This window comes from Phaseolus vulgaris, chromosome 8 (assembly GCF_051622355.1).
Source record: "Phaseolus vulgaris cultivar YP4 chromosome 8, ASM5162235v1, whole genome shotgun sequence".
NCBI classification, from domain to species: Eukaryota; Viridiplantae; Streptophyta; class Magnoliopsida; order Fabales; family Fabaceae; genus Phaseolus; species Phaseolus vulgaris.
In genome coordinates, this window is record NC_143505.1 from 60,397,422 (window position 1) to 60,412,814 (window position 15,393).

At 27.4% G+C, this 15,393-nt stretch overlaps 2 protein-coding genes across 2 annotated transcripts; both read right to left on the minus strand.

The window, feature by feature from the left end:
• Positions 1-1,954: 1,954 nt before the first annotated feature.
• LOC137826785 (phosphoinositide phospholipase C 2) lies at positions 1,955-10,857 on the minus strand. Its single transcript, XM_068632922.1, has 9 exons — positions 10,415-10,857; positions 9,506-9,702; positions 5,465-5,600; positions 5,172-5,378; positions 4,828-5,015; positions 4,578-4,695; positions 4,051-4,194; positions 3,628-3,714; positions 1,955-2,498 (listed from the first exon to the last, which is right to left on the minus strand). The coding sequence occupies exons 1-9, from the start codon at positions 10,748-10,750 to the stop codon at positions 2,193-2,195; spliced, it is 1,719 nt and encodes a 572-aa protein (XP_068489023.1). The 5' UTR covers positions 10,751-10,857; the 3' UTR covers positions 1,955-2,192.
• A 3,021-nt stretch (positions 10,858-13,878) lies between these two features.
• LOC137826656 (protein ELF4-LIKE 1) lies at positions 13,879-15,070 on the minus strand. The gene is given in 4 exon segments (XM_090293437.1): positions 13,879-14,057; positions 14,097-14,131; positions 14,134-14,153; positions 14,482-15,070. Coding segments are annotated over 4 exon segments (582 nt in total). The 5' UTR covers positions 14,928-15,070; the 3' UTR covers positions 13,879-13,976.
• Positions 15,071-15,393: the final 323 nt, after the last annotated feature.

The following is a 15,393-nucleotide window of genomic DNA, read 5'->3' on the forward strand; positions in this document are numbered from 1 at the left end:
TATCTTTATAATTGACTTTACATTACTAATAAAAATACATGTGCCACATGTTCTGTAGACGTGTAATCACATTAAAATATATAATTTTATTATTTTTATTAATAATTAACCAAAATAAACAATAATACAATTTCAAAATTATATAACTTTATTTTTAAAAAATAATTATTTAATTATTTTAGAATAAAGAAAAGTTACTTAATTATTTATTTTATTAAATAAAGAAAAGTTACTTAATTAATTGGACAACTTTAATTTAATAAAATATTATTTATTTGTTTATTTATTTATTTAACAAAATAAAAGATTTAGTAACTCTTTCTTATTTTAAAATAATTAAATAACTTATCTTATTTAAAAATAACGACTACATAATATTTTTAATACTATTTTTATAAAATTATATATATATATATATATATTTTAATTAATTACTGCACTCTCAAACTTATAAAAATACAAATAGGTTAATGTAAATACATAACAAAATTCGAAATAAAGAAAAAATTATAAAATTAAATACACTTGTATTTAAAACTAAACAAACTTTAATCCCTATACTTTTAGTATAATTAAGATTTTTTTATAATTGTTTATAATCCCTATACTTCATATCATAGTCCAAAAATCTTATCGTAAACCAAACCCACAGAAACGTCCAAAAATGTTATCGTAAACCCACTACATCCTCTTGAACTTCTTTATTCGAAGTTTGAACCTTAAACACAGAAGAAGAGTTCATAAAAGTTAAAAAAAAGGTTCTCATTGAAAAACAAATGACTTACTCTCTAATTTTGTTGTGGTGAAAACATTGAAGTTTCAACCGATTTCAACAAATTTAAATTTTATTTTCATAAGTTAAAATAATTTTATATATGAGTTAATTTATAAGAGTTTTCAACTTAATTCAAACACCTTTCTAAGATATGTCCCACAATATTTATTTCATGCCATCGTTTTAGCTTGCAACTTCTACTAATAATGATGACATTTCATATTGTAACTAGTTTTTCTCAATGTTATTATTTGCATTTCACCAATCATTCATCAAATATTATCAACCAATAATTCCCTTTCAAGTCCAAGAAACCAATATAACAATAATTGTAATAAATATGCTAATAATAATAACAACAATAAAATATTACTCTCATTATTCTAATAAAGAAAAATATATAATAGCATGAATACAAATTTTGTTTGGGAAGGAAGGAAATTTTAAAAAGATAAAAAAATAACCTTTTCATAAGTAATGTATGCATAAATTAATTTGTAGAAAGTTCTTCAAATAACTTCTCATAAATAAAATTTAATTTATAACAAAATATTTTTTTTCATATTTTCTGTTTTAGAAGTTATTGTGGGAACATTTGTTTAAATATGTCCTTAATATAAAATTTCATCAACACATGCAATGATGCAATAAATAGGGATCAAATAATTTGCTCTTTCAAATAACTAATTTTGAATCACTATTATTAAATTTGGATTTTTAAAAAGGCAAACTAAATTTGGAATAAAATTTAAGAACTAGGTGTTTAAAATTTTATTTCATTTTCTTCAACGATGCAATAAATTTTACATTTTCTTCATTATTATGTGTTGAACTAATACAACTGTATAACTCAATAGGAATGAATGATGTTGATTTTTGTTTGTAATATTGCTTATTTTTTTTATAACTATAGTGTCGTGTTATTCATTCTGAATGCAAATAAATTGTTAAAAAAAACAAAAAATTAGAATAAAATGCGCATATTAAATGCTTTAGATAAATTTCTAAAAAGAATAACATAATAAGTGCACATTTTTAAAAACTTAATTTAAAAAAGAAAACCCTAATTTTTTTTACAACTTAATTCAATTAGGCATGATGTTGTAGGAAGAAATAATAGTCTTGGAAATATAAAACTTCAAGAAGTACTAGTTTATGGAGATTCAACTAAAAATTAAAGAGAATTGAATATTATTTTCATATATTAATTGACATTGTTGATCTCATGCAACATTTTGGAATAAACTAAAGTTTGTGATTAGATTAAATAAGAGTCTTGTACAGTGAAACTCAAACCATGTAGTGTTATTATTATGAAGAACATAACATAAGCATTGATTGGTGAATCATAAGAATATAAAGAGGATTAGTTTTTGTGATTAAGGAAAATGGTTATGTGGCATTGGTATAGGGAAGTTTATAGAGTGTGATGATGGAACTGAAAATGGAGGAGAAGCTTAACAGAGTTGTAAAGTTCACCTTTGCGATTGCGCAAACGAACAGCACGAATGCCTTGTCTTAGTTGAGAGACAGGTAAACATGTCTGTCCACCAAAGTCATGTTTTCCAGAAAAATCACGTTCGACAACTTTGATGTATAGAAGAGCCAATTCAGGAACTGTGAGTCTAAAACTGAATTGCTGATTCCACACTGGTACCCAATCATCTTCAATTGTACTTGTGTATTTCATATCTTTATCAGCTTCCACACCATGAATACCAATCTGCACATATATACATATACAAGTAAACAATTTCAAGATGTTAAGTTAGTCCAAATCACTCTACATGAACACTACTGGTGAATAAAGAAAGTATCAATGTGAAAACAAATATTAAATTGTATGATTGTTTGTTTCCCGTGATTTTCTTTGGGTTAAGTTAGGAGAGTTCTATATAGACATACATGAGAGTAAGTCTAAGGTTATGTTCATGTATAAGGGTTGAACCACTCCTACGGGTGAATAAAGAAAGTATTGATGTGGCCTAAAATATTAAGTTGTATGATTGTTTGTCTCAGGTGACTTTTTCTGGGTTAAGTTATGTGAGTTTTATGGAAAATGATTGTTTGACACCCATTGTTTCACCCTACACCCCACTAAGTATTAATATTTTAATCATTTTTAATTTTAAAAATTATTTTAACATTTTACATTTTGTCTATATTTTCATTAAAGATATTTTTTAATTTCTTTAATTTTTTTTATTATAGATATTAATATTTTATTGTGGGTGTAAACTGGAGTAGGGTGTCAAAATATCATCACTCGAGTTTTATATAGGCATACATGAGAGTAAATCTAGTGAAGAAAGTTAAGGTTATGTTCATGTATAAGGGTTGGACCATCATAAAATGTTTCATATTTATTTATTTTTTATTGTTGATAAAAAAAAAACTTAATTAAGATATACACCTAAAATAATCATATACTATAATATTATTTTTAATATGTAAAAGGGTTTGATTTAATCAAATTTATCTTTTTGTTATTAAATAAATTAAAATGAATTTTTATTCAAAGGTTAAAAAATATTTATCCAAAATTTTAGAAATAAAAAGCATAATTAAATAATTTTTTAAGATTTTTAATTTGGAAGGAGATAACCAATATGAATTAATCAACTTTTTTTTTCATCATCCTAAAATTTAACTCAACTCTAAAATAGACATCATAGAACGAGATTAACTCTTTAATTAATATTATATATAGTATTTTAATAAGAATAAACTATAATTTTAGTCCATATAAAAATGTATATGATTACTGTATTAGTCCATATAAAAATTAAGAAAATTTGAAACAAGTCTGTAGAAAAATTTAGTTATTTAATTAATTTTTTTTAAAATATTACCTGTACACGGAAGTCAGGAGGAGAATAAAAGTCAAAATGCGTTGGGCCGAAATCGGAACGCCACCCATCACCCATGTATACCAAAACCTGCTTTATCAGAATTGGATAAGACATTAAAAAAGCCCATTTCTACCTGCACCCCATACTTTTCTCTCCCCACCTTCGTAATATATAAAAATAAACAATATACCAATATAACAACTTATATTTCATTTGAAACTATTGTTCAAATTACACATATAAAATATGTAATTTTAAATTTAGTTTTGCATTATAAAATTTAAAATATAATTGAAATTAGTGAAAATTACATTTACACAATTCACAATTATATTATGAATTAAAATAGAGAAGGATGATTGGAAAGTTAAATTAATGGTTTGATTTTTGAAATATAAATAATATGTCTGTTTCCTTGTTCACCTGAAGAGTTGTTTGGACTTGCCGAGATGCTTTTGGATCAAAAATGTCGTTTTGATTCAGCAATATGTCTGGTTTTTTAACGTAACCACAGCCACCATTGGCTCTGAACATTCCTTCCATGTACCTAAGATAGTGTCTTCCTCCCTTAATCAAAACAAAACAAGTTGCAAGCCAACATCAAAATCTCCATCATTTCTATTCATAATTCTAAATAATTCAAAGTAGAAACCCAATTTCTTGGCATAAGCAATAAGAATATCAAGAATACTAGTTTTATCTAATGCCATTTTAGACTTTTCTCCTTGTTGAAGATCCCACATCGACTAGGGATTAAGACATTTCATTGTATATAAGTGAGTGTAAACCTCAACCTTATGAGCCGGTTTTATGAAGTTGACTTAGATTTAAAGTTCACTTCATAATATGATATCAGAGCTATTTAAAGCCTATTCTAGGATAACTGGGTTTTTTTTGTATATTTAAAAAAAACTTATTTTTATTAAATTTAAGAAAAACGAAAATCTAACCTGCATATTAAATGCTACCATTTGAGCTCCATGCATCCACCCAAGCATGGGATCATAATTAGACGAATCAACACGAGTACCCTTTGGATATATTCTAAGCAAATTTCTTTGGGTGAATCTGTGTGATGGAACAATATCAACAAATTAAATCTTTTATAGACTCATTTAATTGAAACTGGTTGACAAATTTTATCTTAAGAATTTAAAAACATATTTATTGACTAAAACATGTTAAGGTTTGATTAATTACCTGACAATGTCAGTTCCATGTTTTTTTGAAAAATCTTCAAGTTCTTGCTCACTCAAGCTTAGGCGTCTAACTTGGTTATGATCAACCAAACATTTTTTTAACTTACCTTTAGGCTTCCCTGCACGAATGGAAATCAAATTCCCATATTTAGGAGTATCATCTAAACCATCAGAATCATCTGAATCATCCTGACTCAACAATACAACATAAAAAATCTTATTACAAAAGGATGATAACATATATTATGTGTTTTTTTTGTATCAATATGAACTAATTTAAATAAAATATTTTAACCAAAACTATTTATCATATTTAATGCCAAAAGTTATTAAATAAATTTTAACCTTGTAATTGACTCTAGATTTGTCATGATCTTCCTCAAGCCTCTGTGGTGTTTCCTCTAGTGTCTTTTGGTCCTTATTTTCAGGAGATTCAGGTGGTTTAGTTGAAATCAGAATTTTGTTCTTCAATTCTTCTGGAGAAGGGAATTCCCTCATTTGGTGTGGATTTTCAGGGCAAAATAACATCTCCCCAAATATGTCAATGAGCATCTATATTCACTAAAAATGTTATTAGGTTTTTCAAACCATGATAGTTAGACCTAACCTATATTTCATGTAACATGTGTTAGACGAACCTTAGCCACTTTGTCTTGAAGATGTGGAGTGATATGGTCTTCAAAAGTTATAACAACAGGATATGAAGAGGCAGAAAATGCATTGTCCTTAATGGCAATCAGACAAGGTCTCAGTTTCACTGAAGAAGTCAGAGTCCTACACTTCTAAAGAAAACCAATTACTTTCATACATATACGAGTAGGACCAGTACAATTAGTTCAGTTAAGTTCATCAATCTAAAGAAATACTGATTTGGTTTCCTTGAGGTTTTGCTTATAAAGGGGTTGTTGGAGATTATTAGTCAAAAAAATGTGCTATGAATAAAAAACATGAACATATAAAGATATTTGGAATGCGTTTTTTTTAATCAGTAAAGAATAAAAATAAATTAAAGAGATAGTTAAGGGGTATCCCAACCTTTATACAAATGTTTTGAATATGTTAATACAAATGTTTTTATACAGTTCTATATCTTTCCAATGTGCATTTTCTGTGTTTTTTTTTATCAGCAATAAACAATGAATAAATGTGAGTCACTTTAGGGGTGACCCAACCCTTATACAAAACATACGACCTTTAACATTTTCTACAACACACACCCCGCCAACTCCTAAAAACTTAAAAAAATCCGAAAAGAACCACCTACAACCCTCTATGCGCATTTTCTGTGTGGTAAACATTTTTTGTGAGGTCGTGAGGTTTAAGAAAATTGTGAACTCTACTTCACAAGGTAAGGTTAAGTTATTGGTTTGATGGTTAGTGCCAATGTAATTCTAATTAAAGTGTTTAATGTAATGTGTTGATCTCCTTTTTCATACTATGGCTGAATAATTCACACTAGTATCACTAATTAGATACTAATTTATAAATTTTATTAACAATAAAAACTACTTTAGATACTAATAACTTTTTTAGTCTCTAAAATAATATATAATTTAGTCCATACATTTACTAATTATTTTTTTTTTAAAATTAGTTTTTATTTAATGATTTTATTTGCTTTGACAATATTGACATTGACATTTTCATGTAATTGCATTATTTCATTCTTAGTGTATGTAATTAATTGACCCTAATATACTTAGAAAGTCACATGTTGCTCCACTATTTGGTCGGTGTTTTAGTTGTTAGTCATTCTCAAGTATCAATACTCAAATGCTACAAAAAGTTTGATACAAATAATTGTAAGCATTACATTGGAGTGCTTTCACCAATTCCACTATATTCATCTACACACTTTAGGGGATGAGTTTAGGGTTTAGGGACGAGTCATAAGTCACTATAAGAACAACAATCATGCACTTCTACAATGATGATAAATATTTCCTTTACATTGGATTCCATTATGATGTTGTCATCATGATTGGCAATATCCTTTACAATTAATTCTTAGAAAGATGATCTCTTGCATACAAAACCTTCTTTGAAATTGAGTTTTTATGTGCATGAGATTCTTGTAAAAATTGTCACTAAACAAATGCATGACCTTGTACCCGATTTTGTGTATCAACTTTCTTCTTTGTCTATCACTAGGGAAGTGTTGTTGGTACTCAAGTATTAACCTCATCACTTTTTCATAAGTTTTGTCTTTGAGTTTTTCATTTATGACTTGATTCAACATTGTGTCTTAATGGATGATTTCATCCATTGTATGAAAAATTGAATTGAAAGAATAATATTGTGGTGAGAATTTGATGACATTGCAAAACTATACATATTTATAATGATTTTTTTTTTATAATGGTTAGTTTTATAACAACTATTTTTTTGCAATAAATATTATATTTAAATAAATATTTGTTTCTACCTAATGTAGTCAAAATACTTTTCATGGTCTTTAGATTAGTTTTTATATATGTTGGGTATGTCTTTTGTGAGGATTCCAAATGCATTTCTTGTAACTTCTTTAACTCCATAAATTCATCTAATTTTTTGTTTTTTTCTTTATAGTACTTTTTACATATGACAAACATATCATCATGTGGATTAACGTTTTGAACTTACTTTTCCTTTACTCTTTCTTTTAGAGCCTTTTGTCCTATAGGGAGAGATATTAGTGAAGATGTGTCAAGTTTATCAACTTAAATCAATGTTTGTAGGTTAGAAGATGATGTATATGCACGTGAAGAAGAAACCATGGATCTTTTTGAAAAGTTATCCACAAATATTGAGTATCATTTTGACTTATCACTCCTTTGATTGACTACTTGTTTGTAATATGTGTTAAGTTTTTGAACTATAAGGTGTAGTTTGTTTTATCGAGATTTTAGTTAATTCATTGTCCTCTTTTTGAACATGTTATGATTGTCATTGTTGTATGCTACTTTGATCCTCTTCAAATTTATGACTCTTTCTGAACATGTTATGATTGTCATTGTTGTTGTTGTATGCTACTTTGATCCTCTTCGAATTTATGACTGATAAACTCTAATAAATGGATCTTTCGATACATTCAATTATGATTGAATTAGAATTGTGTTGGACCAAGAATGATAGATGAGATTTTGTTAGATAGAATTTCAATGCTCTCATCAAGTTAGATGGTATCAAAATTGATTGGTGATTTTGCTTGGTTGGAGGTAGATAAAGGAGGTTCTATATGTTAATGAAAGTGATATATTACTCATGTTTGACATGAGTTGAAATGGGAAAACATAAAAAAATTGAACATTGTGAAGAATGCCTCCTCTCATTATCCTGTTATTCTTCCTCTTTCCCCCTTCTCGCCCTTCTTTATAATTTTTTATTAATAATAAAAACTATTTTAGATACCAATAATTATTTTAGTTTATAAAATGGTATCTAATTTAATGAATATAGTAACTAATTATTTTGGTCTCTAAAATTAGTTTCTACTTAATAATTTTTTTGTAATGAATTGTGATTCCTCCATAGAAGTTATGACCTCTTTGCATCTTAGGTGAAAATCTAGGCGTTTTAGGTCTATTCGGTCATCGAATGAGGAGATTGTAGGTTCAAGGTTATTTTGTTAATTTTGTTGTTATTTATTTCATGTTTCATGCTTATACGTTATTCTTCATCTTTGTTGATTTATTTGATTGTTCATTCTTATTCTTCATTAGAAGACAAAGTTAATTTTTTTTATTAAAAAAAACTAATTAAATTAATTGGAATACTTTAAGAATATCTTAATTCTTATACAAAAGACTCCTACAAAACATACTTTCCAAACTTACAACTCAAAAAATTCATCTGGATATAAATTTTCCAAGATATCTATCAAAACACAAATCCTCTTATATTAGTATTTCTGAGAAAAGACGAATTAGAGTGAGAAAAGGCGTATTAGTTCATATATATTTGTTGAGTTAAGCTATCACAAAATGGATTATTACTCATAAGATGATGTTAATGATGAAAGATAATTTTGTGTTGTTTAATATTTTTTATATATTGTTGCAGTGGTACTTTTATTACTGTACTACACGTATTAATTTGTATATGATGGTTGTTTTACTAATGTATTATATTATTGATATTTATTTTTCAGTTTTTTAAAATTATACACATATAAATATTTTTTTTAATCTTTAAAATAATATTTAAATTAATTAATATATTTTTTATTTAATAATTTTCTAATAGTATCAACATTTTTTTAGTGTTTTTTATATCAATAAATTAATGGGATAAAACATAAAAAGAAAAAAGAGATCAAACTATATTGGATTCATTCATACATGAGTGAATAAGGGAAGAATATAAAGAAACCTAAAACATCAGAAAAAATTTAACTGATATAAAAAAAAAAAACCAGATATATCAATTGCCTAATACTCTTAGCTGGTAAGCAAAAAGAAAACCCTAAAAAGTAGTCTTAAATCATTAATTTTTATTTTTTAAACTTTGTTAGGGTATCTTCATGTGTTTAGGTAGAAAGCTAATAATATCCTTTACCTTAGGAGTAGGACAATGATTAGGTAAACATTTTGATGAAAACAATACTATTAAATGTGAAGATCTAACATTGCAGAATTTGTGTAGGCAATGGTAGAAAAATGAAGCAAAAATATAGTACTGAAAGTTATATAAATTCATACCCTCCATGATGAACTAGCACATCGTCGCCTCTGGAATTTGGCCATAAATCTAGCTCAATTACTCTCACTCCTTTCTTCAATGCCTTTATTATCGCAGAAGTGCTGCTAGCACTGCTAACTTGATTTCCAGTTAAATAGGAGTTGTGCCCTGTGTACAAGAAATAATGAGCCAAAGGAGCATTCATGTCATGCTGCACCTGCAGATCAAACACACACCACTATCAGAAAACTTCAAAGATATAAATTATGTACCACACAGACACTAATACGATACAGACATACACTGATAGAACACAGATACAGAAATACGTATATACACTACAAGAAAATCATGAAATAGAAACAAATTTTTAGATACCAAAATAATTAATTACAATAAGAACTAAAATAGAGAGCATTTTAGAAACTTAAAAAAAAAATTGGTTTATAAATTAATTTATATTATTTTCTATTATAACGTATAAGCATGAAACATGAAATAAATAACAACAAAATTAACAATTATGAATTAGTTTTTGCTACCAAATTTAGAAACTAAATAATTGGTAGTAAAAACCTTGGTTGCTAATTAGATACCAATTTAGAAACTATTTAACAATACTAGAAAATAATAGAAACTAATTTAAAAACCAAATTTCTTTTTAGTTTCTAAAATGGTCTCTAATTTAGTTACTATTGCAACTAATTATTTTGGTTTCTATTTCATAATTTATACAAATTGATTTCTATTTCATAATTTTCTTGTAGTGATAGTTGTGTTAGAATTATCAGAAATCCAACAACATTTTACCATTACGTATCCTACGAGTGTCGTGTCTAATACATATGTCCGACACTGACATGTCATTTAAAAGAAGTGTCCTAGTCTGATACGATATAAGATCATCATTTGAAGAGCATGAAAAATACCTGAGTAAGGGGACCATTAAGGTCACTTAAGAGGTAACGGAAGAAGGCATCAACATGAAAGCCTCTCCTTTGAAATATGTTGTGATGATGCTTGAGACTGTCAAAAATGGTCTGAGCACGTGTGGTGATACCTTCCTCTTCTTCTCCTTGATATTCAACCAAGAAATTGCACATATTATCCATGCTCATCACTCCATTATGTGAATACTCTTCAAAAATAGTCTTGATTTCATCTGGGGGTTCAGCCACTTTGAGCCTAAACATTCTCCTGAAACAGAAACAGACTTTGAAGTGCTCTTTAGACTTATGAGAAGGGTGTCTGATTGGGGTGGCCATTGTTGTTTTGGATAATGTCAAATTGAGGGGAGACACACAGAAAAGAAAGGTGCACCAGCTTTTGAAACTCACTGGGAATGGCTTCGACCCTAAGTTTGAATTTATACTCATACAATCTTCATAAGGAACAAGTACAAATTTAAATATGTTGTTTCTGCTAACTTTATCTCTGTAAAGAAGAAAGAGATTGCTTTAATTTATGCATTGTTCTTTCTTTTACTATACATTTCAATAACATCTCAATAATCTTATCAAACGTTAGGAATATTGACATGGATGTGTGGGAAAAGAAATGTATTAGAAAAAGCAAATTACATAACTTAATTTTAATGATAAAATATTAAGTTCAAATATTTTAATTAAAATATAAATTAAATTATTCATAAAAAATAATAAAATATAAATTCTATTAGTATTTGGATAGTAAATCTAATTCAAATTAAGAATATCTATATATAATTTAGATTTTTTTTATAAAAATATTTTCATGTTGGGAATCATTATACAACTTCACATCTCAACTAAGTTGACACCTTTAACAACAATTATCTGTCATCATATGAAAAAAATATTATTAAAAAAATAAAAAAGAAAGAAAATACAAAAATATGGAGGAATTAGACTAAAACTCACATATTAACAAAAACGATACGTAGGTAGAGTATACATATTCATGAAGAATTCTAATAATAAACTATATTGGAAGCCTATTATATCAATGATATGATTCTCTATGAATAAATTATAAATTAACCAACTTATCATCACACATATTTTTTTCTCTAGGAATATAAGTAACTCTAAACCTGATTTTTTCACATTAATTAAGATAAATATTTCATCGATTTCGAAGCATCCAAAAAACATTTGTTGTAACGATAAACACAACACAAACCAAAGCAGAATCACATTCCAATAAGACATAAGTCTCATCTTTTGAGCTTCTATGTATAATTTCATAAAATTCAACAACCAGAACAGTTTGATTTCTAATACATTATATTTTATTATGATAATTGAATATGTTGAATGTAATATAAATATTTGTGAATAATTCAACAATTATAAATGATAATAATTTAATAAATCTTTGTTTCTATAGTAGGGATAAGTGTTGGCTTATCATATTAAAAAGTTGTCTTTCTAAATCCAATTTAAGCTTATAAGATCTTGTAAATGTGAGATGCACCGCTATAATTTAATTTTATATCTGATTAATTTAAAATCTCTAATATGTTGATTGAATGGAAACAAATAGAAATCATTATAAAGCACTTAAAAAAGTATATATCATGATAATGTAGGTAACACAACTTAATTATTATATTGTAGTAACTTTTTAGTCTCACGATAACACCTAACAAGATAAAAACTCACAAAAACTTAGAAATGTTAGGGCTAGATCACTCAAATAAAAATGGTGCAATTTTCTTTACAAACTACATATATGCACAATTTTTAAGAAAATTAATTATGGTAATAAATAAGTCGTGATTCAAAAACTATTTTACAAAACAGATTTTATTCTCAATAATATTTTTTCATTTATTTTTTTATGTTAAAGTCTTATTTGTCATATGATTTTAATAAATTCTTTTAGAATTAATTTGAAATTTGTGTTACAAATCATGATTTAGTTATATATATATTTTTTAATTTGGGTGAAATCGTACTTGTAACTACAATTTAGTGTTTTTAAATTTACAGTAAACTTGTGCTTATAAACATAATTTTGAATTTTCATTTTAATTTACACTAAAGTTACATTTTAAAATTAAAAACATCCAATATTGATCAACATTAAAATCATTAAAAAAACATCCTAATTTTTTTAAAAAAACTAAAAAATACATTTTCAAACGAGTTCTAAATAAATTCGGAAATAAACTCGTGCGATAACCCACAACTTCAATATGAACATAAAAAAAGTGTTTTGTTTGACTTTTTTTAAAATTGTCATGTAATACTTATTCATTTATATAATTTAAAAAAAAAATATGTAGATAAGTATTATTTTTAGTAAAATTGTAACATTTTCATGTTTTGTGAGATGTTACAGGTTAAATATAAATAGAGATAACGATAACATACAAATTTTGTATGATTTTAAAACCAAATTATACATGGAAAAATAAAATTTAAGTATACAAATTTAGAAGAAGTCCGTGGGGGAATACTTATGACAGGTATTTATTTAAATTTTAGTATTATTTTTATTAGACTCAATTTAACTCCACGTCACTTGGAATTGTGTTAGGTTAATTGGTTTTTTTATTTTTTCTAAATGTGTCATTTTTAAATATTTTTTAACATAGATTGTATTGTTTAATATTAAATGATTTAATATTACACAAATAGATAATTAATTAATAAAATAATGAAATACTTTGAATTTTATTTAATAATTGATCATATATATATATATATATATGATAATATATAGTCATATAATTTCGATATCTATTTATTTATCTATCTATCACACATCATCTAATATCTTTTTGAATTAGATATCGAGATTATCAAGACTTTTAAATCATAAAGCTTTCTTCATTGTTTATTTGATTGTCATAAACTTTGTCACGTATCCACTTTCAAGTTTTGCTTAAAGCTTGTCAAGAATACATTTTTCCATAGACTTCTCCCAAAACTCCATAACCTAATTAACAATAACAATACTACACTATGCACATTTTTCATCATCACATTCTCTGAATGTTAAACTTCGAAGATATCATAACTTTTACTAGTTTGCTATGGTAAAATCTTATTTAACATAGAAATATAACAATAAAAAAGATGGTTGACTCTAAGAAGAATCTCTGTTATTATGGAAATAATTAAAGATTTGTTTGAATTTTTTTTACAATCCTATGCATCTAACTGGATTAGAATATAAGCAGTACAAGATGTGATAAGAAAAATTCTTCTATCATTAAAGTTTAAACATTGTTTTGGAATTAAAGCTCAGAAACAGATAATTTAAAACAAAGGCTATCATCATTCAGTTCACAGAAACTTCCCAGAAACAACTACTTTAGATTGCATTGAAGCTCTACTTACCTATTTGATGGCGAAAATCTGAATTTATATCCTCATAATCAACCAGTAACCTCAAGAACTATATATGGATCATCAACATAATGGAATAAAGAATAATAAGAATGATAACAAAAACATGAAACAATAAGCTAGTAGCTGACATTACTGGCCCTTACAATCTTTATCATGGTGAAAGCCGAAACACATGTTCAATCCCTGTCCTGTTCCCTTTCCCCTTCCCTGCTTCTCAGTTCCACAGGGCCTCCTTCAAACAAAAAATCAAAAATCAAAATCAAATAAATACCTCATATCTGCGGGTGGATCAAGTTCTATGCATTCCGGATCCATCAATTCAACCATCCTCACAACAAAGAAAAACAATAAGACACAATCAGGAATGAGGACACAAGACAGAGTTCTCAATATTCAAGTCACCACCTCCACCACAAACAAATCTAGAAAATGATCAAACTCAGCTCATTTTCTTTTCTCCAAATAGAATCACTGTAAAACTCATATTAACAAAAACCGAATCTCTCCATTCCAAATATCACAAACTACTTCACATGATAACAAAGATACTAGACAGTGAGCTAGTAGCTCAACAACAATATATAGCACATCACCCTACCCCAGGATTCATTGCACAATAACACTAATATAACATATATAAGGTAACAAATAGTTACTCCGCTTTCCCCTGCACGTGCTCAGAGGAATCGTCCTCCGAGTTTTCCGCCTCATCTTCATCCTCTTCACGGTCGCCATCGCGATTACCGTGGTTCACGGCGGCGACGCGGCGCTGGCCAACAATGTTGGAGAAACTCACAGATAAATCGGAGTAAATAGAGCGAACCTTGGAGATGTTGCCGTGGATTTGAGTCATGAGGCTGACATTCTTCACCATGCTGTCAGGATTCTTCAACTCGTGGTTTCTGTTCACTTCCTCGATCAACGCACGGTTTTCGTCCAGCACCGTCTGCGCCTGCCGGAAGCTCCGTGTGAGCATGTTCCAAACCTCGTCATCGGCGTCGAATTCCTCGTCGTCATCCTCATTGCCGAAGTCATCGGTTCTCTCTCCGGCTACCTTTGCGCGGTTGCTGAGCCAATCAGGCTTGGGGGCGGTTTCGTCCATCTCCGCGGAATCTTAATTTTCAAGTGCGATCAAACATTTGGGTGTTCACAGAAGAGTCTCTGGATTGGAGAAAAGTGTTTGAATGAAGTTTGTTATGGAGTTTCTTGCGACAGTGACAAGTTAGAGACCCAACCATCGCGGTTATCCTTATGAGTTTGGTAACTGATATTTTTTGGAATATTTTAAAGGAATAAAATATGCAGAAAAATAAATATCTTGGAGCTGCTGACGGATGGCACGAGAAAGTGTAATTAAAATAATTTTTAATGGGTTAAAATATGCAATTAAAATATGTAATTATTGGAGTAGTTTTTTTTATATGCAATTAAAATATATTTCTAATATTTTTTAAAATATTTTGTTTTTATTTTTCAAAAAGAACTTTTGTTTTATTACTTTAACTATCAAAATTAAGTTAATGATGTAAATTGAAACACTGATATTTTTTTTTCTATTTTGAATCATT